Source organism: Pseudonaja textilis, chromosome 1, assembly GCF_049901715.1.
Source record: "Pseudonaja textilis isolate UNSWEBS1 chromosome 1, rPseTex1.2, whole genome shotgun sequence".
In the NCBI taxonomy this organism is placed as follows: domain Eukaryota; kingdom Metazoa; phylum Chordata; class Lepidosauria; order Squamata; family Elapidae; genus Pseudonaja; species Pseudonaja textilis.
Window position 1 is genome coordinate 73,395,788 of NC_141990.1, and position 25,298 is coordinate 73,421,085.

A 25,298-nucleotide genomic window follows, 5' to 3' on the forward strand; every position below is an offset into this window, starting at 1 on the left:
GAGTTCCAGGGTTCTTGGCTGGATTTAACTATCATCAGGTGAGTTTGGTAAATGGGAGTATATTGGGATTAGTGATGTTTCCTGAGAAGAAAGAATGGAAGATACGAGTTATTTTCTCATTGAGTTCCAGAATTAGCATGATGAGGTCCACATAGCCTGTAGGCCAGACAAGGAATAATGGATGGAAACTGAACGAGGAGAGATTTAACCTGGAAATAAGGGGAAACTTTCTGACAGGGAGAACAATCAACCAATGGAACAGCTTGCCCTCAGAAGTTGTGGGAGCGCCATCACTTGAGACTTTCAAGAAGAGATTGGACTGCCATTTGTCAGAAATGGTGTAGGGTCTCCCACTTGGGCGGGGGGTTGGACTAGATGACCTATAAGGTCCCTTCCAACTCTGATTATCTGTTATCTACATCAGAGTAAAGCTGTTTTTTTTACTGCACACAGAGCTTATGTATGCAAGGTAGGGCAGTATTCCCCCCCCATATATTTAATAGGTTAAAAAAAAGCATAGGTAGTCCTCAATTTACAACAGTTCACTTAGTGATGGTCAACATTACAACAGTATTGAAAAAAAGTAACTTACGAACATTTGTCAACTTATGACCATTGCAGCACCCCCACGGTCATATGATTTACTTCCGGATGCTTGACAACTGACTCACATTTATGACAGTTTCAGTTTTGTGACCTTCTGACAAGTGAAGTCAACCGGGAAGCCAGATTCACTTAGGAACCTTGTTACTAATGTAACAATTGCAGTGATTCGCTTAACAAATGTGGCAAGAAAAGTCATAAAATGGGGCAAAACTCACTTAACAAATGTCTCCCTTAGCAACATAAATTTGAGACTCAATGTTTTGGTCGTGAGGATTACCTGTACTATTTGCTCCATATATTTAATGGGTAATAAACTACTAAGGCTAAGAAGCAGCAACTTCATTCCCGTTTAAAAATGGCAACAAAATGATTCACAAGTGAAGAAAAGAAATGGATTGGTGCCAAGAAAGAGTTGCCAAGGTATTTTGATGTAATCTTTATTGGGGCAATAGCAAGCAGGTTCTCCTGTGGCAAGAAAATTATTGCACCAGAGCAAAAGATACAGTTGCCGGCTCAGTAAAACACTGATGCTTTGGGCAATTCAAACTTACTTTCCTTCCTTCCTTGGTGCCTGTTGGAGGTTCACCTCGTTGTTTATTTGTTTATTGCAAAAGGATCCCCAAGGATTCATGGTTGAGCTGGATTTTAAATCCAAGATGTTCTTGTAATGAAGAATGCTCCTACTTACTATGCTAGTATTAAACTGCAAGGACTGCTTTGTTTGTTTCAATAAAAAAGTCTAGTACTCTGGCTAAAAAATATAAGCAAAAGGTATTTGTCTACCTCCGGGAATTAATGTTCAAATTTGAATAATAGACAGTAAGAAGAGTACATAATGTGGTGTGCATGGAATTCAAATTATAGCAAACTGTAACCCCGGTATTGGCCCAGCCTGTGTGTTTTCCTAGCCTTGTTCTGATAATCCTTGTGTTAGGATATAGTTATCTCAAAAAGTTATGTACAAACTTTTATGTAAGCCAGATTCCTGTAGAAGAAGGATTCAAGCTCCTACAGAGATGATAGGTAGGTAGGTAAATAAGTAGATGATAGATTAGGATTGATGGATGGGTAAGTAGGGGGAGGGGGGGTAAATTTTATATGCCAGAATTCCTTAGCAAGCATAGTCATAATGTATATATTTGGAAGGTGCCAAGTTTGAGGAAACTTTAATTATCAGAGCTAACACCTAAAGAGGACAGTGGAATCCTTGAAAAGAATTTGTGTCATGTATACAAAATAGAATCCTTCCTGTGACAAATTCATCTGACTATCAACTCATGGTCATCCTTCCCATTAGCTCAGAAACACTATTATGAAAGCCATTTCCATCTTTCTTTTTCCATTTTCTGTTGTGCAGACATCTAAGCCAGAATTTTACACCGGATGTTCTCCCCAGCATTAGTCTGTACCTCCCATGTGCTCCCCAGCACCACAAACCATAGTACCAGCTCATGGTAATTGGAGTTGCATGGCTAAAAGATTCCAGGTTGGGAAAAGCTGTCTTAAGTTCTTTTCACCTCTAAGTTTTCTGCCTTCCAACCATTTTTCCCCAACAATATCATTTTCTATCTTGAAAAGTTTAGTTATATATCTCTGCCTCGAGGATTGACGGAGACTAATAAAATAAATCTTGTTAAATTATAAATGATCTGTAAGAACATTAAGTTCTAACCATCCCAAAGGCATTCTTTCAATAGGTATGGTACCTGCTATGTTGCATAGGCCAATAATTTTTCAAGCCTTACCCTCTTGTAGTGGTTGCTGTCATAATAAAATAACCCCAACAGGATTGTTCACTACTTTCGATGAAAGAAAGAATGTGAAATGTTTATTAATTGGCTGATTTTGGGGTGGAAGAATGTTCCAGACAGTATACAGAGCTTTTATGTAATAACAGGACCAACTTTTATTTACAACTGAAAGTTCCTGTGAGGTACCATATATGTTGAAATGCAAAAATACTGGCTATGGCATTGTTTATTCAGTACAGAAAATAGTGAGCTTTTTCTCTGCTTAGGGGAAATACAACAGCAAGAGTTACAAGATAGAATTTATAAGAAGCTTGACATCTTTGCGGGGCAGGGAGCATTAAAAGCATCTTGTGAAATGTTAAGGAAGTCTTAAGTGGGTTGGTGTATATAATAATTTTGTCAAAAGGAGTGCACTACTTAGCAATCTGCTCAAGCATTTTTCCCACAGCTCTTCAAAAGCCAAATCATACAGAGTAAAAGCTCTACTCTCACCTTGATATGCAAAATGATTAAGAACTGATATCTGTTTGAAGACTTCCATGCTTCCTCCCTCTCATCATAGTTGGATTCTCCCACCTTATATTCAGGATTTTTTCTTCTTCTTTCATGACACGTCCTGCCATACCACAGTAATAGTTAGAAAAAGCACTGCTACCGTATTGTTACAGAACAGAGCAGAGAAGCTGCTATGAATGAACGTTACGAATTTGAACGCAGTTCACCTTATTGCTTTCACATGTTGTGCTAATACATTGAAGAAAAGATGGTAGTTTTACTTTCTTTGATCTTTTTACTTTTACATTATGTCTTTGTGCTCTTTTTAAAAAAAGAAATCAATTAAAAACTAATTGAAACTTACAAAAGTCCAATTCATTTTTTTTAAAAAACTAGTTCTTTAAAATATGTTGTCTTATATATTATGACTAGTCTTCTTCTTCTTGTTGTGCCATAACTGTCACCGGATTTTGGCAATCATGTTGGCGATCCTATTTTTATCAACAGCTGAACAAAAAAGTGCTGCTGAGTTTTGTTCAAACCAGTTCCTTAGATTTTGAAGCCATGATGTTCTTCTTCTGCCTGGACCTCGTTTGCCTTCAATCTTTCCCTGGAGGATTAAATGAAGCATGCCTTATTTTTCCGGGTGTCACATCACATGTCTGAAATAATCTAACTTTTGCTTTTTAATGGTTTTGATGATTTCCCTTGGCTTTCCCAGGTGGCTTATCACTCCTTATTTCTGATTTTGTCACCCCAGCTTATACGTAACAGCCATCTGTAAATCCACATTTTCCATAGAGCTGTCTCGAGTGTCCAGGTTGGGAGGAGCTCCAGTCTCGGCTCTTCCAGGCTGAGCTTGAAAATTGAGGAACGCCCCCTCACCGTCACGTGGTCCTCGGGCACTCCCCAGTTTTTTGCTCAGCCTCGTGGCTAACAGGCTGTTTTTCCCTTGCTCCGGTCGTTCAGCATTCTAGGCCTCTTCTCTCATTGCTTTTCACGTGGATCACCGGCAGGCAGCGCAGGAACTCAGGTTTGAACTCCCCAGGAGTGTTTTTAATATCCGAGCCGTTTCTTTAAGGGGAGAAAACGAGCGCTTGAGCACTCCCCTCCACTTCGTTTGCCGCCTAATCGCTCCGCGCGCGGGCCGCTTCGCTTCTGCCTGCCTCTCTCGCCTTAGCCGCCGTTCCCCCGCGAACGCCTTCTAGCCCAGGGTGCGCTTCCTGGTTCTCCCAAAGGCCCTAATCTTCCCTGGGAGTTTACTGCTGCTGGGCTGCCTCCGTTACTTGCAGCCTCCATCTCGGGCCCCCTGTGGCATCCGCCATCTTGGGTGGGCCTGGAGCGCCGCCATCTTGGGTGTGCCCCGGAACGGCCGCCATCTTGGGTGTGCCCTGGAACGGCCGCCATCTTGGGTGTGTCCCGGAACGGCCGCCATCTTGGGTGTGTCCCGGGCGGCCGCCATCTTGGGTGTGCCCTGGAACGGCCGCCATCTTGGGTGTGCCCTGGGCACGGCCGCCATCTTGGGAGTGGCCGCATGGCCGTCCGCCATTACTAGAGGCCCTTTTACAGGCCGCAGCCTTAACTGACTATTAGGCAGCCTGGGATTCCCTCGTCTCAGCCTGTCTTTTATTCTACCAACAGGCCTCCTGCAGAAATAGGGTCTGTTGGCCCTGCAGCCTTTTTTCCCCAGCAGGCGAAGTAGCAGCTCTGCCCCCCCACCCCTTCCCGGTCCGTCCGGCAGGGGTAGCTGCCTGGCGTTCACCTTTCTGGCTGATTGGTCTCTGGGCTAGGCCCTGGTTCGTACCAAAACAGAAAAAAATTTTTGACTAAAAGGGGGCGTGGAACGTGCGTTGGATTCCCGGCCTCCCGTAGGCCGCATCCAGACCTGGTTTCAGCTTACATTATTCCCTTCTGCCTGCGGCCCCAGGGTCATTGGTTTTTTTTCAGAGGCCTACCAGTAGGCCGCATTGCCTCCCTGACTCCTGGGCAGATCCTGGGACTGCTCAAATACCTTGCAATCCTGCCTAAGTCCCCCCCAACTAAGGAGTTAGTTGCTTGCCATGTCCCTTCCCGGTTCGCCCGGCAGGGACAGCTTGGCGTTCTTCTGGCTGATTGGCCCCGGGCTAGCCCTACTTCCCAACACGTTACAGAACAATTCTGTGGCCTTGACAAAAAGGGGTGCAACACGAGCATTGGGAGTTCCAGCCTCTGCTTAGGCTGTACCCAGACCCGTTAACCACCTCCCATTAACCAAAAAAATTTTTTTTTCCTTTTTCTCTCCTCTCCAGATGGCAGACGACAATACCTCTCGTGGCACTTCTCTGAAGGCCAAGGCCAATCCCACCACCTGCGCAAACAGGCACAGGAACCATCCAAAGCTTCCCAAAGGGATGCCCTCAGGCGACACAGGGCCCTCGAAGGGAAATTGACAGACGCTCTCAGGAGTCAAGCTCTGTGCCCGGGACCCTTCCGTTCCATCAACCTCCACCCATCCTCCTCTCCCTCCCCTCCTGCTTCTGCTTCTCCCCCACAGCCTGGACAGGCCCCTGAGATCACCTTGCCCATCACTGCTGTAGAACTGCGCCCGGAGGAGTCTCTCCCCATGGCGGAAATACCCAAAACCTAATGCAGGCTATGGAGCTGGCCATCCGGCAAAGGGTAGCGCAACAGATGCAGCAGCTGGCCGGTCTGGCTCCTCGGCCCGCGCCCCCGAGGCCCTAGGATCAGCGGCCTCGCATGGTCAGGCAACTCCTCAAGAGGACCTAACCTTACCTTTGGAGTTGGAGGGAATGGAGGCCCAAGAACCCGGGACCCTTCCCTCTTTGGGGACGAGCAGGACCTTGACATGAGGTCCCTCATAGGCAGTGAACTCTTTTCGGGAACAGGTCCCCTAGAAGGGGACATGTCGGAGGACGAGGGCCTCCCTCCAGGTCAGCCCGCGTTTCTAGGGCTCTTTAAACCGCACCTATTTAGGTCCCTCCTGTTCAAAGCCAGGACCACCTCGGGTCTGAACCCCCTCCCCACCCAACCCAGCGGCGGCAGGGGTTCCTCCCGACTCTCTCTTCTCTCAGCCCGTGGCGAAACTGAGGTGATCCCTGTCCCGCCCATATTCTCAGACATGGTTTCTAGGCAGCTGGCCTCCTCGGGCCCCCTCCCCCAACGCCCAGGACAAGCGGTTTTTAACCTGGAACCGCAGTTCTCCACCTTGCTCGATCCTCCCGTGGACGAGCCCGTGGTGGGCCTGGTTTCCCGCTCTACTCCCAGCGACTCACTCGATGCTCTCCAGCCCGAGGACAAGCGAGCTGAACTGGCCCTGTGCCGCGCTCACCTCTCTGACGCTTGGGCAGTCAGGGCTTCCACTGCCGCGTGCGTTTTTCACCAGGTCTTCCATCAAGTGGCTCCAGCAGCTCAAGCAGCATGTCCCCACAGCCAATCTCAGGGCGCACCAGGACATTGCCAAGATCCTGGCCGCAGCCGAGCTTGGCAGACGCCACCTTCCAGGCGGCAAAGTTCTCCACCAGGGCCATTTCGTCCCAGGTTACCGCCCGCCGTCTACTCTGGCTCCGCCACTGGCAAGCGGACGTTAAAAACAAGACTAAGCTAGCAACAGCCCCCATCTCTGGGGGAAGTTATTTGGACCGGTTCTCGACCCATTCCTGGCCGAGACCCGAACAAGCGCAAGTACCTCCCTTCCCTCTCTAGGAGGTCCGACTTCAGAGGCTCCCCCTCTCCTCGCCAGGGTTCTTATCACTCCTCCTCCTTTGCCAGATACTACCGATCCTCTCCCTATAGATCTCCCTACCGAGCGGAGCCGGATGGGTCCGGAGGTAATTCTTCCAGGAAGCCCTCCCGGGATCCGGGAGAGGTTCGTTCCGTCGTTCTCGATAATGCAATACCCTCAGGCGCTTGTCCCTTAAAAAAAAAAAAAAAAAAAAAAGAGGAAGGAGTGCGAAGGCCTTCTCTACTCCGACCTTTAACCCTGCTTGCAACAGGCTCCTACCCCAGGAGCACTCTTGTCCTCCTCACCCTGCCCTGGGCAACTGGTCGGCAACACATCTACCCCCATTCAATGCTAGCTGGGGTCCCTTCTTGCGCTCCCGGGCCTCACACAGATCTCTGCGCCTCCCCTCCTTCTCTCTGTCCCAGAGTTCTCCCAGGGAATTCCCAATCACGGGTTGATCTTCCCAGTTTCTTGAATCCAGGTCCCAGTGCACACCTGTTTGCCTATTTGGCGGGACTGCCTCCCGGATAGCTCCGCCTCCTCTTTAGGCCCCTTGTTGAGACATTCCAATATCCAGGGGTTTTTCTCCTGTTGGGCATGCCTTCCAGCGGGTCATCGGGGTTCCAGGAGAGATTCTATACCAGACGGGGCCCCACCCGCAGGACTAGCCAAGCTTTGGTATGTCCCAACCTGGACACTCGAGACAGCTCTATGGAAAAGGGCGTTGGTTCTTACCTGATACGCTTCTTTCGTAGAGCTGTTGAGAGTGTCCAGCCCCACCCGTAGGCCGTCTGGTGGGAAACCTGGCTGTTCGACCGAGCAATCTAATATATTTTTTTCCTGAGCGTGATGAGAACAGGACTTTCCTTCTCGTCTGTGCAAAAACCTGGGGAGTGCCCGAGGACCACGTGACGGTGAGGGGGCGTTCCTCAATTTTCAAGCTCAGCCTGGAAGAGCCGAGACTGGAGCTCCTCCCAACCTGGACACTCTCAACAGCTCTACGAAAAGAAGCGTATCAGGTAAGAACCAACGCCCCTTTCAAATGCTTCTAGTCAACTAGTCAACATCTTTCAACATGAGTCGATAGCATTGTGTTCCCTTCTTCTTTGTTTTTGCTCAATCTTTTCTGGAAATTTCCTGTTGTTGAACATGGGAAATGGGAGGAAAAAGTTCATAGTCTTCTGAGTCACTTTCCAACATTCCAGGTACAATATCCTGACTAGGTCAACTTGCAGAGGAGACATACTTTCTGCCTCATACACACATGTTACAGTGAGGCTGGGACATTTGCTTCTCAGAGGTATTTTCACTGGTGACCAACGTGGATGATTGTGGGGAGCTCAGAAAGAAACTTCCTCCTCATCCATTCTGTTTCCAGTGAGCTGATTGTGCATGGAATGACCCAGGTTGTCCTTGACAGATGACCGCAATTGAGCCTGCAAGTCTGGTTGCATGTTGTGACAGTTGTAAGGCAAGTCACCATGTGACCCTGATTAATTTTACAATTAGTTTTTGCAGCGGTTGTTAAGTGAATGCCATTAAGCGAACCATTTTTTTTTTAAAAAATGAAAACTTGAAATAAATGCTGGTTTCTGACAAAAATGCCAAAAATTGTGATCATGTGACCTCAGGACACTGCAAATGGCCATAAATGTGGGCCATCTTCTGTGCACCAAAAATGAAATGCAACCAGATGAGGGAAGACTCAGACATCAGAAATTTGAACACTGGTTATAAGGAGCTTTTTCAGGCTCGTCGTAACTTCAAACAGTCTCTAAGCAATCAATTATAAGTTGAGGACTATCTGTAGTGATTACAGACATTTACTGCATTGCATTTTCTTCAAGAGATTCCTCTATGAAGGTCATATAATTATTTCATCCCTTGTTGTATTGCAGAAAGAGGGAACATACTGTATTCTAAACGTTAACATGTGAATTGGAGCTATACATTGGAGCTATACCTCTCTCTCTGCTCCGCTGTTCAAATCAAACATTTTATCGACAAAGGCAGGCCGTAAGGATTGAATTTACTATATCTTCCCATTTTGTATTTTGTTTGCATGTCAGGCTTATCTTCAGCACATCATGATTGTTGAATTCTGCAGTATTGAGACAAAGATGTGTTGTCATAACATAGAGATTGCCCATTTATGTCTTGATTGATTGCTCAATTTTTCAACAGCAATTCTTACTTAACCTTTGCCAATAGAGCAAAGTTTATTTAACTGTATTTAGATTTGGAACTAAGGAGCTTCCTCGTATGTGTGGCTACCACAGGAATCGTGCTACCTTCTGTGTTCCATTCTTGAAAAGGGAGTTCCTAAAGTCAATAAAAATAGAACTAGTGAATTTGGATTTTTGTCTGACACTGTGGGTCTTTTGTGCTGTTTGTTTGCTTGCCTTAATTTCAAGTATTCATGAAGAGTGACACACTCAGATCCATTGATTGACTTTTGGGCTTTCTGCCAGGCATTTTTTTACTTAGCTGCTCACAAGTAGCATGCTGTTATTATTCAGAACAATCAAAGTGAGGGGAAGAATGAAATCAAGTGTAATCACCTGTTTAATTTCACTCCTTTTACAGTAAAAGTCAGAACTGTTGCTATTAGACTGTTTTGTGCTGAACAGTGCTATAGACAAAATAAAATAAAAATCTTGATTTCTGGTATACAATAATGTGTCAATAAACCTAAGCCTTTGATGCTCTATTGTGTTTCAGGAGCATAACAGTAACCATGTTCATGACTCTTGTATCAGAGACTCAAATGATGGATGTTTGGGTGCGGCTTAGTCCATGGCAAAGATACATGCACATTTCTCAGGTTTAATCCTTTGTTGTTGTTGGCCTTCCAGGTAGGGCTGGGAAAAGTCCCCCTCTGAAATCCTGGAGCGAGTGCAACTATTCAGCTAGATGGGCCAGTGGTTTGACTACATTGCAGCTTATAGTCTTTGGATTTATGTGATCTAATAAATCATACTTGCCTTCATGATTGGATTTAACTGAAAGAAATTAAACCCAGGAGCTTCGCTGAAATAAAGCACCAAATTCTAATGAGAATTAATCTCTTTGAAAGAGATCTGGTTTGTTGTGTATCAGAAGGAATTTTAACTGATAATTTATTAGGGGAAGAGATGCAATCAATCATTTGTTTCATAGGTAACAATATTTATGTAGATATAGGAGATAGAGAAAGCAAAACATTTCTGAAATATATATAGACACTTTGACTTTCATCTCCTGATTTTATTTTATTTTATTAAGCAAAAAATTCAGAACACAGGGGCATAACCTGTGGAGGGAAGTTCAAAAGTAATGTTAGAGAGTATTATTATAGTGGAAACTTGAAATTAACTTACAGTGAAGATAGTAGATCAGTCATCACTAAATGACAAAAACATGCTTGGGATAAGCGTATGTCAACCATCATGACCCTGAAAATCTTTTTTTTTTTTTTCCGAACACAGGAATCTTCTCCCACTTCACTGCTAAATTTTGGCTTGCTATCAGGATGCAGGTCCACTTAGATCATAGTTATGGTACTCTCCAAAAACTTTGTGCTGTGGTTATCCGGTATATTATCATATATATATATGTATATATATATATATGTATGTATATATTATATTATATTATATTATATTATATTATATTATATTATATTATATTATATTATATTATATTATATTATATTATATTATATATATATATAATATTATTGTATTATCACTGTGTGTATGAATCTCTATGTCTCTATATATCCATATCTATCTATCTAATCTGTCTGTCTGGCTATCTATCTATTTTATCTATCTATCTATCTATCTACCTACCTACCTACCTATCATACCTATCATACATCTGTACTGAATTTAGATAACAAAGACTGCATTTTTGTATATTCACTCACAAAAGAAAATGATGATCATTTCAGTTATACTCCCCAAGTTTATAGATGTACAATAATCTAGAGCAGGGGTGTCAAACTCAAGATGCTTAGATCTGGCCCATGGGCCCACCATGAAAACAGCGAAGGACTGGCCCGCAGTGCCTCTGCCAGTGAAAATGGAGCTCGCGCGAGCCGTGCGCAGCTCACCTGAGCTCCGTTTTTGCTGACAGAGGGTTGCAGGAGGCTGTCCCATCTGGAAACGGAGCTTGGGAGCCCATTTTCACTGGCAGAGCTCAGGCCACCCAAGCACCCCCAACACAAGTGATGTCAAGCTGCCCCCCCTCACCCCGCCCGAGTTCAAACGCAACCCTGATGTGGCTCTAAATGAAATTGAGTTTGACACCCCTGATCTAAAGTGTGCTAAAGACTTCATGCAGCCTCATGATATGAGAAGGAGATAAAATGGGAGGGGGGTAGAAAGGAGTGTCCTGGAAGAGAAATGGCTGGCACTTTGTGCATGCTTATTCCACATTGTGTTGTTTTATTGTATGGCTCATGGCCATTCTGTTTCCAACCTATGGGGGATCTTCCCATGTTATGTGTATCTTCATGGATAGTTTGTTTGCTAGATTAACATCTAAGGGTTCCTCTTCCCACCTTTTTACAGCTTACAAAAAGCAAGGTTTTCTTCCCTTTTTATTAATATAGAGAATGGGCAGACACCCCTGTAAAGTCTGCAGTTGCTCAGTTAACAAATGGAGGTGTTTCTGATAATCTGACTGGATGGTCATATGATGAAATATTTCTATATCTAAGACTATTTTGGGGGGGAGGTGGCAGGGGAGTGTCTTGAGTCCATGTTGCCTCCTGGCAAACTGCCTGTACAAGACCTGCGATTTTGGCAATTTTCTTGGCAAGATTTCAGAAGTGGTGTTTCCTAGAATGGAGAAGATACGACTGGTCCAAGGCCACCCAGTTGGCTTTGTGCCAAAGGCAGGACTGGCCCAGTGAGCTAACACTACTGTAAACTGTGGTCAGAGTTATTGATCATTAATCTGTCCTTCCAGGTTGTCATATTGCTACTACTGCATACTACATCATACTATCATCACTATTAATTATTAATGTCCGTTGTGCAACTATGGTTCTTGAAATGACTAATAGGATTGTTTGCCTTTACAACTGTGTTCACCTTCTAGTCCTGAACTGTTAGGGAGATGGGCTAATGTCTAAAACTGAACATTTGAGATCTGTTAACGCATCTACCTGAAATACATTTAAAAATCCCCATCTCTTCAGTCCAGCATCTTTGCTTTTAAATATCAGAAACAGAATGATGCTTTCAATGGCATCCAAAAGAAGAAAAAATGGGGGAAAGCGGTTTTCCCTCTGAAATTACCTATTTTTCAATATTTTTAGAGCGAGGGGTGCCAAGTTTGTTTGTTTGTTTTGGGGTTTGGCATTTTTGGGTGAGTATTTTGAGAAGGTATTTTGAGAGAGGTATTTTGAGAATTCAGAGTAAATTCACAGATGCCTCTTGGTTTAACTTTGCATGTTAGTTATTATTTAGGCATTCCAGAAACTAGTTTGCAGACCTAATCCATCATCCAGTAACCATTGATATACTGCAGGCAGGTTTGAACTAACAATCTTAGCTGCAAGTTTATCTGGAAACTAAATGATACTCATCAAGTTTATCTCTTTTTTCTGGCCTGAACTGACCTCAGCTTTATAGGAAAAATACATCAGAGGGTTAACAGAGTAGCTGTGCTTAAGGGTCATTTGATGGTCATCACATTTTAAAAAGAACTAGTATCTAACTATACACTTGGAATCAACAAAGATAATTTCTTGGACTATGTCAGTCTTCCACAATTCTGATCCTTCAAGTCTGTCACTTTAAATTAGAGCTAGAAGTTGACTGAAATTGACTTCTGCTTAAGGTATTTGAAAAGATGTTGGGTAATATCAGTCATGCATGCTCTAGTTGGATCCTGAACTGGATATCTTTCATATACATACATACATACATACATACATACATACATACATGGCATCCGGCTTTGTTCGGGTATTTTCCCACGTCATTGTAGTTGTGCTTTTAAAGTTGTAGCAACGTTTCAGCAGAATCTCATCCACCATCATCAGGCTTCTGTATAGTGTTCATCTGTGAGTCAGACTTTTACAGTGGTTTCAGATTTAAATTTGGGGCAGCCTATTGCTGTGCCAGAATGGTTTTTTCTTCACCCTGATTGGTTGGGAGTCTTGGTCTGTGTTTATTGGTCTTGGAGTAAGAAGAAGAATAAGTAGAAGAATAAGTACCCGCCTGGATGAACACAAAAATGCAGTCAAAAAGCTGGAACACACTTCCTCACTAGTCCAACACATGGAAGCCACAGGTCATAGCATCAACTTCAGTGGCATCAAAACCCTAGCCACTATAGAAAACCCCAGCCACAGAATCATCAGAGAAGCCATAGAGAATGAAAAAAGACCAGAAAGCATGAATAGAAGAGATGATTCCACCAGACTGTCAATCATTTGGAAGCCTGCACTCACAAACAAAAAAATCTCCACACCACAAGCCAGGCAAACACCTGGGCACAGACAGATCCCCCCTGATACCTCCAGCTCAAACACACCCCAACCAGGCACCCAGATGAAACCTAGCTTCCTAACTAATGATAGCCGTCCATTTACCTGGAGCCAAGTTGCGCTAAAGGCCTCCAATAAAGTAACACAATGTTGCCAGCCAATCAAGAGACAAAAAGAGCCAAAAAACTGACAGGAGATATTAGAAACACCAATCAAGCAGAACACAGCGAACTCCAAGACCAATAAACACAGACCAAGACTCCCAACCAATCAGGGTGAAGAAAAAACCATTCTGGCACAGCAATAGGCTGCCCCAAATTTAAATCTGAAACCACTATAAAAGCCTGACTCACAGATGAACACTATACAGAAGCCTGATGATGGCAGATGAGATTCTGCTGAAACGTCGCTACAACTTTAAAAGCACAACAAAATGACGTGGGAAAATACCCGAACAAAGCCGAATGCCATACATGTAAGTACCCATGAAAACTTAAGAAAACAAATACATATATATACACATATACATATATATGTGTGTGTGTGTGTGTGTGTGTGTGTGTGTATGTATGTATATATATGTGTGTGTGCGTGTGTGCGCTGAGGTTTTCGCGGGTATTTGTATGTGGATCTTTGGTTATTTGGGTTTTCTCCTGCGTAAAATTGGAAGTATCCTGGCGACGTTTCGACGAAATCTCATTCATCATCTTCAGGTTTGTGTCTTCAGCTTTGTGCTTCTCGGAGTAATTAATTAAATACTTATATATGTGGTATTCAGCTTTGTTCGGGTATTTTCCCACATCATTGTAGTTGTGCTTTTAAAGTTGTAGCAAAGTTTCGGCAGAATCTCATCTGCCATCATCAGGCTTCTGTATTGTGTTCGTCTGACGAAGTTATTATCTGCCATAGTCATGTGAAATAAGAACTCCTAGACAGCTAACATATTCACTGCACATCTCAAAGTGATAATTGCTTAATAAATTCATGAAGGGATTTTTACCTATTCACATAAATTCTGATTTGGCTCAGTTAATTCCATATCCTGGTATTTTCCCAATCATATTATTAAATTCATCGAAACTAAAATTGAAGCATGGAACATAGAAATGAACAATAAAATATCATTGTTATGTAATTTATATTCTGCAGAATTAAAATATAAACCATGAATAATTTAATCGTGTCTAATAGCACACACTGGGGTTCCAGACAAATTTTAAAGGTCAAAGGAGAAAATAGACATTGTTATCCAGTGTCTTCATAAAATGGAAATATGAAAGAAAAAAAACTATTAATTTTCATTTTGGATATGAAGTTGTCATGTACTATAGAAAGCGGATCCAATAGGTTTCTGTTTGTGTGTTGCAAATCAAGAATTATTGACTAGGTAGAATGGAGCAACAATGGAGCAACAATTATCAGTGCAACAGTTACAGGGCATTTTTAACAATGAAAGAGTTTTAACTATGTCCAAACAGAAAATACGGATTTGTCCCCCAATCCCTTTCATTGGTTACATTACAGTCGTTTGCTCATTTATCCAACAGTATCAATGTTTCTCAACCTTGGCAACTTTAAGATAGGTGGACTTCAATTCCCACAAGTCTCCAGCCAGCCATACTGGCTGGAGAATTCTGGGAGTTGAAGTCCACTCATCTTAAAAGGTTGAGGAACACTGATTATTCGTGCTCTCATATTGAAGGATTAACTTATCCCTGCTTAAATACTGCCACCTGTAGAGGCACTGTATACTTTAGAGATACTAACACAATGGTGTCATATTACATAGCACCAGGCATTTCTACTGCATGCCTCATTTCCCACCTGTTCCAATGAAATCAGGTGCTAGATTAAAAGGAAAAACTTCCCCACATACTTCCACTAATACTTTAAAACCCACAGAAACACATGGTTGCTCCCTCTTCTGAGTCATCTTTAATGCTATTTACTAATGACTTTGTAATCTCGGGTCCAATGTTCTAAGTAATTGTTTTCCCCTTTATTCTTATTGCCCCTTACGCTTGCCCCTTACGCTGCTTTCTTTGTGTGTCTTTCCAATGACTCAGGTATTTGCTTTGAAAAAGCTGAGTATCGCATAGGGAAGTGTGAGTGAAAAAAAAAAGTCACCAGTAATTCTGGATTATGATTCTTGGCACACAGGATAAAGTAGCTGATTCAGAAGAAGGGAATGCAAGCCTGTGGATGCCACTTTCCTGGGCCTCCCTGAGATAAATTTCCCAGCTGGTTAGTGTTTCCACCTACCGTGTAACGTAACCAACTGCTAATCAGTAAAAGAGCTGACTAATGAGAAGATTAGTTATAACTATGCCAGAGCTCAGAGAGAGATGTTTGGTGGTTAGAGCTGGTTCTTAGAATGAAGCTACGAAGAATCCTTGTTTAATATATAGGCTTCTTGCTACAAAACCATACAACCTTTTCATTCTTAGGATTTTTATTCCTCAGATTGAAGAGAAAAAAAATCCCAACAAAGTTGGCTCGATTCCTGATTGCAGCGTTGTTACTTGACGGAGCGGTATGAGAAGTTTACAACCAGTTCTGCAATGAGCAAACAGCTATTACCAAAGAAGATGCCTTTGGATTTTAGGAATGTCTGTGTCCTTCTGCCAGATCGAGACCAGCTCAGTTTGACTGTTGGGGTAAGTGTATCTAAACTTGTTTCAGGAATGAATAACACAGATAGGTACCTGCGTTATTTAGAGAGTGTGAGGAATATATTAGAGTTTCTGTGGAGTTGCAAGTTGGGAAAAAAAAGCTTGTAAGCTGAAAAATAATTTTCTTTTAAAAATGGATCCATATTAGCATAAGTTGGATCTGTTTCTTCTGAAACTTCTTTTCATATTTATTTGATGTTTTCGTAGTGTTGGAACACTAAAAAAAGTGTTTGCTTGGAGGCTGTTGATTTCATTGTGTTAATTTTTCAACATGGTGGACCTGGGGAATCATACTTTGCAAGTGTTATTATCCTGTATATCTTCCAACAAAATTATGTAGCACTATATTCTGAGAATTTTTTCCCTTGTGGGAAAATAAAAGTTGAAATGTAGTGCAGGTAGTAAGGTAGAAAATGAAGTAATTTAGAATCTATGATGCCTATTAGAGATATCAATGGAATTATGTACTTCTATAAGGTTGCAGGTTTGAATGCCCAGGTTTTTCGTGCTTTTAAAGGTTTGTATTTTAATAAAAATCGTTATCACTGAAGTTAAACTTCTATCACGATTTGCATGTGTTTTTTTAAGTGCAAGATATACCTGTTTAGGTAGATTCCCTTTAGAAAATACACTTTTTCAGCTACTTCTAGTCATGCACAGACTTGTTTATTTATTTTTTTTAATCTGTTCTGTCACTGAAGAGAAAAGTATCAAAGAAAAGTATGGGAAGCTTACTGGGCATTTTAAAATCATCTAAAACATGGAGCTGTGTGTTCAGAGTAAACTGTCAAAGGACTATAATTCATTTTCCCGCTTCGGTTTTGAATAACATGGCCCTTCAAAAAGCATTAAAAAAAAACCCCAAGATAAATAGCCAAAAATGTTGTTGAATTTCCTAATGCCTTTGCAGCTCATACATTGTGATTGCTTGCTTCTAAATAATTTTTTAATGCTGGATATTCAAAGCAGTTTTTTCCTCTTTTGGTGTTTATGTGTTATAATGCACATCCTGAGGTGAACTGATCTAGCACTTACTACTTACCTATACCATGTGTATAGCCCTTTATCTTAAACCAAACTCTAGTTGGTTTATTATTATTTTTTTGTTTCTCCTCTTGTATCATCATTTTATTATCAATTTCCCATACTTCCACTATTTATCTCATCCTCAAATTGCTGCACTTAAAACACTTAATTAAAGTTCATCAAAATGGACCCACTTTGAACACTGACTGTGTAGGTAGAAATGAAGGATGTAATGCCATTATCTCTGGGAGAGTGGTCTAATTTTGCATATACATTTCTTAAATTGAACTTTTCCTCATCATACGTTATTCAGTAAACTGCCATGGGTACAAATGAATTCATAATCTTTGTGAATTTGTAATAATAATAACCGTTATGAGTAGATTTAACTTGTACTTTATAAACAGTTCTTCAGCTTAGCTTTGTAACTGAATATCTCAACAAATATTAAACCTGTCTAGCTTCTGTGTAGAGCTCATCATACTGTTTTCTGGGGGAGGGAGTCAGATCAGCCCAGTGGTGGGATTCAAATTTTTTTACTACCGGTTCTGTGGGCGTGGCTTGGTGGGCATGGCGGGGAAAGGATATTGTAAAATCTCCATTCCCATCCCACTCCAGGGGAAGGATACTGCAAAATCCCATTCCCTCCCCACCCCACTAACCTTCCTTCCAGCTCTGTTCTCTTGTGCAGGGCAACAAAAGAAGAGCCAGTCAATCATCTGGGACTTGGGAGGCAGAGAATAGATGGGGGCAGGGCCTGTCAGAGGTGGGATTTGCCAGTTCTCCAAACTACTCAAAATTTCTGCTACTAGTTCTCCCGAATTGATCAGAACCTGCTGAATACCACCTCTAGATCAGCCATAGGAAACTACCTAGAGTGGATTTCCGCTTCTAATATGATGTTCCCTCCTCTTCCCATAGCTGAATTTCAGGAATGTCTGATTTCAGGATTGCATAGCTACAAAAGCAGCTTCTCCACAGCACCTTTTTGATTCTGAAAAAAAAATACATGATTGCTTTAAAGAGTTGCATACACGTGTTGCATTCATATTGCTATACATGTTCACTTTGTTTAGGTAGGAGGATTACGTTCCTTTGCGAGGGACATAGGTCTATATCATGACTTACGATATACAACGTAAGAAAGTCTAAAATATGGTTCCCTCCAGTTTAAAATAAGATTTTTTAAAAAATTTATGGCCACCTTGTATTTCATATCTTGCTTCATATTGAAGTTTTCTGCTTTCAAATTATCTCAGTAGTTACAGTACATTATTAGCAAAATGTTCTTAGAAATTGTTCCTTAAAAATGAGAAATGTATTTAATTGGAAACATGCTTAAAATATTCAAATTTCCTATGATTCCCACAGTACAGGTACAGTACAGGTAGTCCATTCAAAGTGACCATTCAAAGTTACAACCACAGTGGAAAAAAGCAACTTACGACCATTTTTCATAGTTACGACCTTTGCAGCATCCCCATGGTCTCATGATCAAAATTCAGATGCTTGGCAACTGGTTCATACTTATGACCATGCTGTGTCCCAAGGTCATGTGATCACAGTTTGCAACCTTTTGACAAGCAAAGTCAATGGGGAAGCCAGATTCACTTTAACAACCAGGTTACTAACGTATCAATTGCAGTGGCAATTGATACGTTACTAACAACTATGGTAACCAATGTGGCAAGAAAGATCATAAAATCGGGCAAAACTTTTACTGTAAAAGTGAAATTAAACAGGTGATTACACTTGATTTCATTCTTCCCCTTGCTTTGTTTTAGTGCAGTGATATTCAAGTTTCTATCTTTCCCTGAGGTTAGATTATATGATAGTTTCAAAATGATTTTTCAGAAGTTGTCCAAGATCCTTTTCTCCACATTTATTTGCCTGTATCAAATGTGCTCTTTCTGGACGCTTTTCACTGTCATTTTGACTAGAGCCATGGAAATGGTAAACCACTCTGGAGAAACAAGGTGGAAGAGCAGCACACCCAGTGGTGGGATTCAGCCAGTTTGCACCAGTTCAGGAGAACTGGTTGTTATATTTCTGAGCAGTTTGGTGAACTGGTTGTTGGAAGAAATCATTAGGGCAGAGAACCGGTTGTTAAATTATTTGAATCCCATCACTGAGCACATCCATTTAACAACAACTTAAATAGTTTTTATGAGAAACAGTACGCAGTATCTGGGTGGGGTATATCCATTTTTAAAAAGAAATGGAAGGGCCTTTACATAGCATTGCATTTCTGGTAGAGAATCTTGTTTGTCGATATAGTAATCTCTGCAAAAATTGTGAATAAAAACAGTAGATATGCTGATGCATAGTACTGAATGTAGTATTTCCTTTTGATTTTTTATTTATTTATTTAGTTTTATTTATTATTTGCTTAAAAGGGTTTTCCCCTGTATAATTTCCCCTTAAAATGGGAGTGTCATTTTATAATTGTTGAGAATATGATAATGGAAGCAGACCAGTTTTTCCCTTTTGTAACAATGGATTATCTCCCTTTGGGGTAAATACTGATATTTAGCCATTTCTGTAATTGTTCAGAATTAGGAATTATCATTCCTTCCTCATTTTTTCCTGTGGGCATCATTGAGTATAGGATGAGAATCAAGATATGGCTGGGTTCTCTTTTGCATGGCTTTGAAAATATGGTGTGTTTAACAGTTTTCCATTGTTTGGTTCTTTTGTTTTCCATCTGTAGAAGCAAAGCTTCATAACTTCACTTCCATCTGTATGATTCTGTATTCTTGTGGTGAAGCAGATATAAAAGTTATCTGAGATGGAACTGAAGTCTAGTCAAAAGGGAAAGGGCGTTAATTCAGACATAACAGTAACATACAATTAGGACAAACTTCAATTTCAAACCCTGCTTTGTTGGTTTCAGATCAAGGCCATGACTTGTCATGCATTAAATGTAAAACAGAATTCATTGGAAAGCAAGAATGGGTAACCTAGGTAAATGCGGACCCAGATTGTTGAGGGCAATATGCTGATTCTGTAAACTGCTTAGAGAGGCCTGTAAAGCACTGTGAAGTGGTATATAAGTCTAAGTGCTACTGCTAACCTGGTCACCTGCAGATAATTGCTAGACCTAAAGCCTCTGCCACCTTGGCCAATTAAGTAATTAAAACCCTTTTAAATACCCCTGGATTTGTAGAGTATGAATCTACTGAGGCAAGAATCAGCAATGCTCAGGCCATGTTGAACCATTGTATAAAGATGAAAGAGGTACCATAGAAAACAATGTTCAAAGTCTGTTAATTTGAAAGGGCAGTGTGAAAAGGCTTAGGATTTCAACTTTGGGCTGGCATAGATGTGTAGGGCTTAATTACTATGTTCTGGAGTAGACAGCTCTTCAGTATCCTGTAAGGCTTTTTCACTGTTTGCAATAAAATAATTTCTGTATGTTTAACCTGGGAAGCAATACAGAAAGAATGGCTGTACATACATGACATGGGTGAGATTATGCAAATGCTATAATTCATCACTGAGGTTAGTGGGCATAGCAGCCCCAAGATTGTTTTGGGTTAAATTAATTTCCCCTACCCAGCTATGTTCTCCAAATAGAAGAAAGGAGATAACAGGATTAATTCTCTCTTCTTCCTAATTGTACAAAATGGTTCTCAAAAATAGGAAATTAGCAGCTCTCTGGAGCACTAACTCTTAGTGAAGAACATAAAAATTCTGAGATGTTGAATCATTATAATATTAATTGATTAGTTATGCTCAAGTCATAGATGATTAGACTTATAGAACAAATTAATCTAAACCAACCAAATCACATTTTGGCTTGGTGCACTGTATAAACCAAAGCAGTGGATCACAGTGTTCTGATATATAAAATGCCCACTGTTTGTCATATCCTTCAGGTGTACAACAACATAGCAGGATATCACACAATACTGTACATCATTGTTTTACTATATAGTAATATCATGATTCATTGCTAAAGTGTTTATAAATTAATATTGTATTAAGCTAATTTAAGGCCTTTGGTTACAGTGAAAAATAATTTAAATAATAATCATTGCCCTGGAATCCTACCATAAATGCTTCAATGACCCGCAACTTTACTCTGTAGCACTGTGTTCCTTTCATATCTGCAATTCCTTAATGCAAAGGAATTCATAGTTGTGGTAGACTTGAAATATCCTACTCTAAACTGCTTAAATACTATTTTTGTGTTGTAGGTAAAAGCCACAGGACAGGAACTCTTTGATCAAGTTTGTGATGTACTGAAAATTAAAGACCCTCACTTCTTTGGCATCAGCGTTGTAAAAAGTAAGATAAATTATTTGACAACTATCCATAGCCTGTACCTAAATGGGCATGAAAGACATCTCAACATCCTTCCATCACTGACCTATGAAGATGCATATATGATAAGGGAGGAGTCTCTTTATTTACACTTATTTCTCTTTCTTTCTCCTTCTCCTTTCCTACCTTCAGCTATTCCTTCTGCCAACTTTTCTTTTCACCTCTAGGTAGAATTTAAAGCATTGTTTGTGTAACAAGGCTGACTATTTGCAAAGTCATCACAAAGTCAGTTTCTTTCATAACTTACAAAGAATGTTGTTTCTACAGAAATCTGAAGGACTTTGAACTTTATTAAATTATGCCATGGGAAAGGCTTACAAATCATTCCAACATATTAAACAGCATTTTTGTAGCTAATCCTCATCACCTTGATACCCTGGGAATATTTGCATGTGATATAATCCAAAAAGAGACTCTATAAGAGAAAACTGACCCTCGGTGTTTGAATGTCTGGTTCAGCCAGTGTTTTGTAGACACTGGGTGGACTGTTGTGTGGAATTTGTTTTCTCTCCACAAATATTCATTCATTATATGAGTATTTCCTCTCTTAAATGTCAGAGTATTACTGTGATTTTTTTTTTAAAAAAAATCTCCCTCAAAATATAATGGCAAAGTATTCCTGAGGTGAAAATGAGCGCTCTCAGGTTTTGCATGTCAGCTGTAGACAGTTTGATATGCTTCAAAGTTATGGCTTCAGTCAACTTCAGTCAACATGGCCAATGGCAAAGGAATATGGGGACTGAAGTCTGAAAACCTGGGATCGGGATTTTTATTTGAGCATTGACTCTGCTTTCTTCTCTATGTAATTGATGTCCCTGGGAGGAGGGGATGTTTTTGGTGTTTTTTAGCCATTGAAGTCAGTGACCCTGTAGCAGGGGTTACATATGGAAGCTCAAATATTTCCATACCTGGGATAAAAGCCTACCATGAGTGGGCCTCGTATGTCTAGAGAGTGGTTATCTAACCTTTATGTGTTAATAATCCCTATTCAATTTATCTCTTTTGACCCACGATAATGATTATCAGTTGTTTAACTTCTTCTTTATCCCAAATCATTTAGCATCAGTAAGAACATAATAATCCTTTGCCATATTTTATTCACTGTAGAAATTAATAGTTAAACAGGAGGATCAGGATTTGACCCTCAAAAATACATTATTTCCTCCCTGGTTTGCATCTCAATATAAATTTGAGTTCTCTATGTTCAAAAATAGAGATTTTGCACACGTGAATATAATGCAAAAGTACCTATATATGTGACAGTTTGAACCTTGCCCACCAGGTACAATCCTAGACTAAAATGAGACTTAGAATAACTTTATTGTCACTTTGAATGTACACTAATTGGCATACATTAAAATGAAATGTCATTGCAAACAGCTCCCAAAGGGTCTGCACCTCTAATATATACTACATAGACAGGACAAAATAAATAAAAAAAGGAATAAAATAAATAAAAACTAAATAAATACAAAATTATGCATATATTTTATGCATATATTATATGACATGGAGAAACAAAGAGAGTTTAATTCGGAGAGTTTCTCTGGATGAAACTTGTTATTCACCTGTCATTTAAAATGAGAAATACACACTTCAGAATTACATTTGCGATTTCCCAAGAAGTCACATGCATATTTAAAAATCAGTTTTTCTTTCAAATCTGCACTGTCCAGTCAGGCTGAATCAATGGGGTTTAGACATGACCTCCGAGGAGACTTTCTTGCGCATTATATTATTATTATTATTTCTAAAGGGTTTACTTTCACCCTACTCTGATTTCTGCCCTGGTCTCCCTTTTTGGTCAGAGGAATCTGATGGGAGATTATAACTGGCCATGTTCCCAATGGCATCAGACTTGGTTGGAAAGAGAATGGATGAAGAGCTGTCATTTGTGGTTGTGGCCATGCCATGGACAGAAATCAAACCTTCCCCCACCATTTTGTTGAAGCGGGATGCTTTCAGCACTTGGTATCAGTTATTTGCAAGCCAGCCTTCTCCCTCTCCCCTACACACACACACACACACACACACACACACACACACACACACCTACCTACCAAACTACCTTAATTAAATGAGCATTCAGGTGTCATTTTTTGCGGGAGAACATATCTCCCCTCCTCCTCCAAAAGAGAAGGAAACCTAAGCACTTGACAAGGATCTATAACTTTACCTTTAATCTTGGAAATACACATTCTTGCACGCTGCTTTTCTTGTGAAAGGTGGGGTTGGGGGGGACAGCTGAGCTGTGGGGGTTTTGTAGCCGGAGGATTACCCTGCAAGTTGGAATTTTGACAACATTAACCTCATTAGAGTTGGAATGTAAGGTTGCATTCCTGCACGAAGGCTGCAATTGCAGGGTGAGACTGGGGACAGTTTGGGGATGGAGAAGTAAAAGGAGGGGGAGTTCTTGGCAGAGGAGGGCAGGCAGGTCACTTGGTGTTTACAGACATTTCAAAATGGCTTAGTGAGTCACTGAAGGTTGACTTTTGGTGCAAAGAAATCCTGCTTGGCTCCTATGTTTGGTCTTCCCAATCCTTCCCCAACCCAAGCAATTAAATATCTAAATTCCTCTTTAGGTATAAAATAGTCTCAAAGGCCAATTCTTAACAAAACGGGAGCTAATCTCTCAGGTAAAGCTCAGGCTGGGAGGGAGGGAGCAGGGAGGAAATTAGAGGGGGTATTAGTAGGTTCTGAATAGTTCCGGAGAACCGGTAGCAGAAATTTTGAGTAGTTCGGAGAACTGGCAAATACCACCTCTGACTGGCCCCGCCCCCATCTATTCTCTGCCTCCCCAGTCCCAGCTGATCGGCTGGGTCTTCTTTGGTTGCCCTGCACAGGAGAACAGAGCTGGAAAGCAGGCTAATGGAGTGGGAACTACAGAGGTGGTATTCAGCAGGTTCTGACCAGTTCTGGAGAACCGGTAGCGGAAATTTTGAGTAGTTTGGAATACCACCTCTGACTGGCCCCACCCCAATCTATTCTCTGCCTCCCGAGTCCCAGCTGATCGGCTGGGTCTTCTTTTGTTGCCCTGCACAGGAGAACAGAGCTGGAAAGCAGGTTAATGGAGTGGGGACTACAGAGGTGGTATTCAGCAGGTTCTGACCAGTTCTGGAGAACCGGTAGCGGAAATTTTGAGTAGTTCGGAATACCACCTCTGACTGGCCCCACCCCAATCTATTCTCTGCCTCCCGAGTCCCAGCTGATCGGCTGGGTCTTCTTTTGTTGCCCTGCACAGGAGAACAGAGCTGGAACGCAGGTTAATAGAGTGGGGACTACAGAGGTGGTATTCAGCAGGTTCTGACCAGTTCTGGAGAACCGGTAGCGGAAATTTTGAGTAGTTCGGAATACCACCTCTGACTGGCCCCACCCCAATCTATTCTCTGCCTCCCGAGTCCCAGCTGATCGGCTGGGTCTTCTTTTGTTGCCCTGCACAGAAGAACAGAGCTGGAAAGCAGGTTAATAGAGTGGGGAGGGAATGGGGATTTTGCAGTAATCTTCCCCTGAGTGGGGTGGGAGATTTTATAGCATCCTTCCCCTGCCATGCCCACCAAGCCACTCCCACAGAACTGGTAAAAAAAATTGAATCCCACCACTGGAGGAAAGGCAGGCAGGAAGGCAGGAAGGAAGGAAGGTTGGTTTACCCTAACATATTACCCACATAAAACATAACAGGGAGTTTCCCCCTAGACTTAAGCAACTTTAGCTGGGAAGCCAGCTGATAATTAATGAGATCATTGCCAAAAGAGTTTAAGGGGAGTTGTTTTTCCTTTTTTCAGTTCTGAAATGTTTTTCCCATGAACTAATTGTAGGAAAACTTCCTCATTAATACCAATGGGAGATTTCTTCCTAGGAAATATCAACTTTTCTTAGCAGGGAAATTGAGAGATTATAGTAAGATTATTACAGCCACATCCGAACCCACAGAAACCCTCCAGATCAGGGGTCTCCAACCTTGGCAACTTTAAGACTTGTGGATTTCAATTCCCAGAATTCCTCAGCCAGTTGCCAAGGTTGGAGACCCCTGCTCCAGATGATTGTGGTCCTGATAAAATCATCAGCCACCTGATGAAATTATTTGTGTTATATCAGACCTGTATCTGCTATGGCTTCCTATGTCTTTGTATATAGCTGGAAAATTACAAGTTGGAATATACTGTCTTCATAAAATACAGAGTTTCACCGTACAGTGATATTTATTCTGGCAGGAGGGT

The 25,298-nt window shown here is 41.5% G+C and overlaps 1 protein-coding gene across 3 annotated transcripts in view; it reads left to right on the forward strand.

Annotated features, from left to right (window-relative positions):
* The window catches only part of FRMD1 (FERM domain containing 1), a 52,356-nt gene that overhangs the window by 4,353 nt on the left and 22,705 nt on the right, over positions 1–25,298 (forward strand). For all 3 annotated transcript variants that reach the window (XM_026705126.2, XM_026705125.2, XM_087938012.1), the window contains exons 2-3: positions 15,521–15,714; positions 20,955–21,045. In XM_026705126.2, coding sequence (XP_026560911.1) covers positions 15,619–15,714; positions 20,955–21,045 — 187 coding nt within the window. In that variant the 5' untranslated portion in view covers positions 15,521–15,618. The remainder of the gene's footprint in view (positions 1–15,520; positions 15,715–20,954; positions 21,046–25,298) is intronic.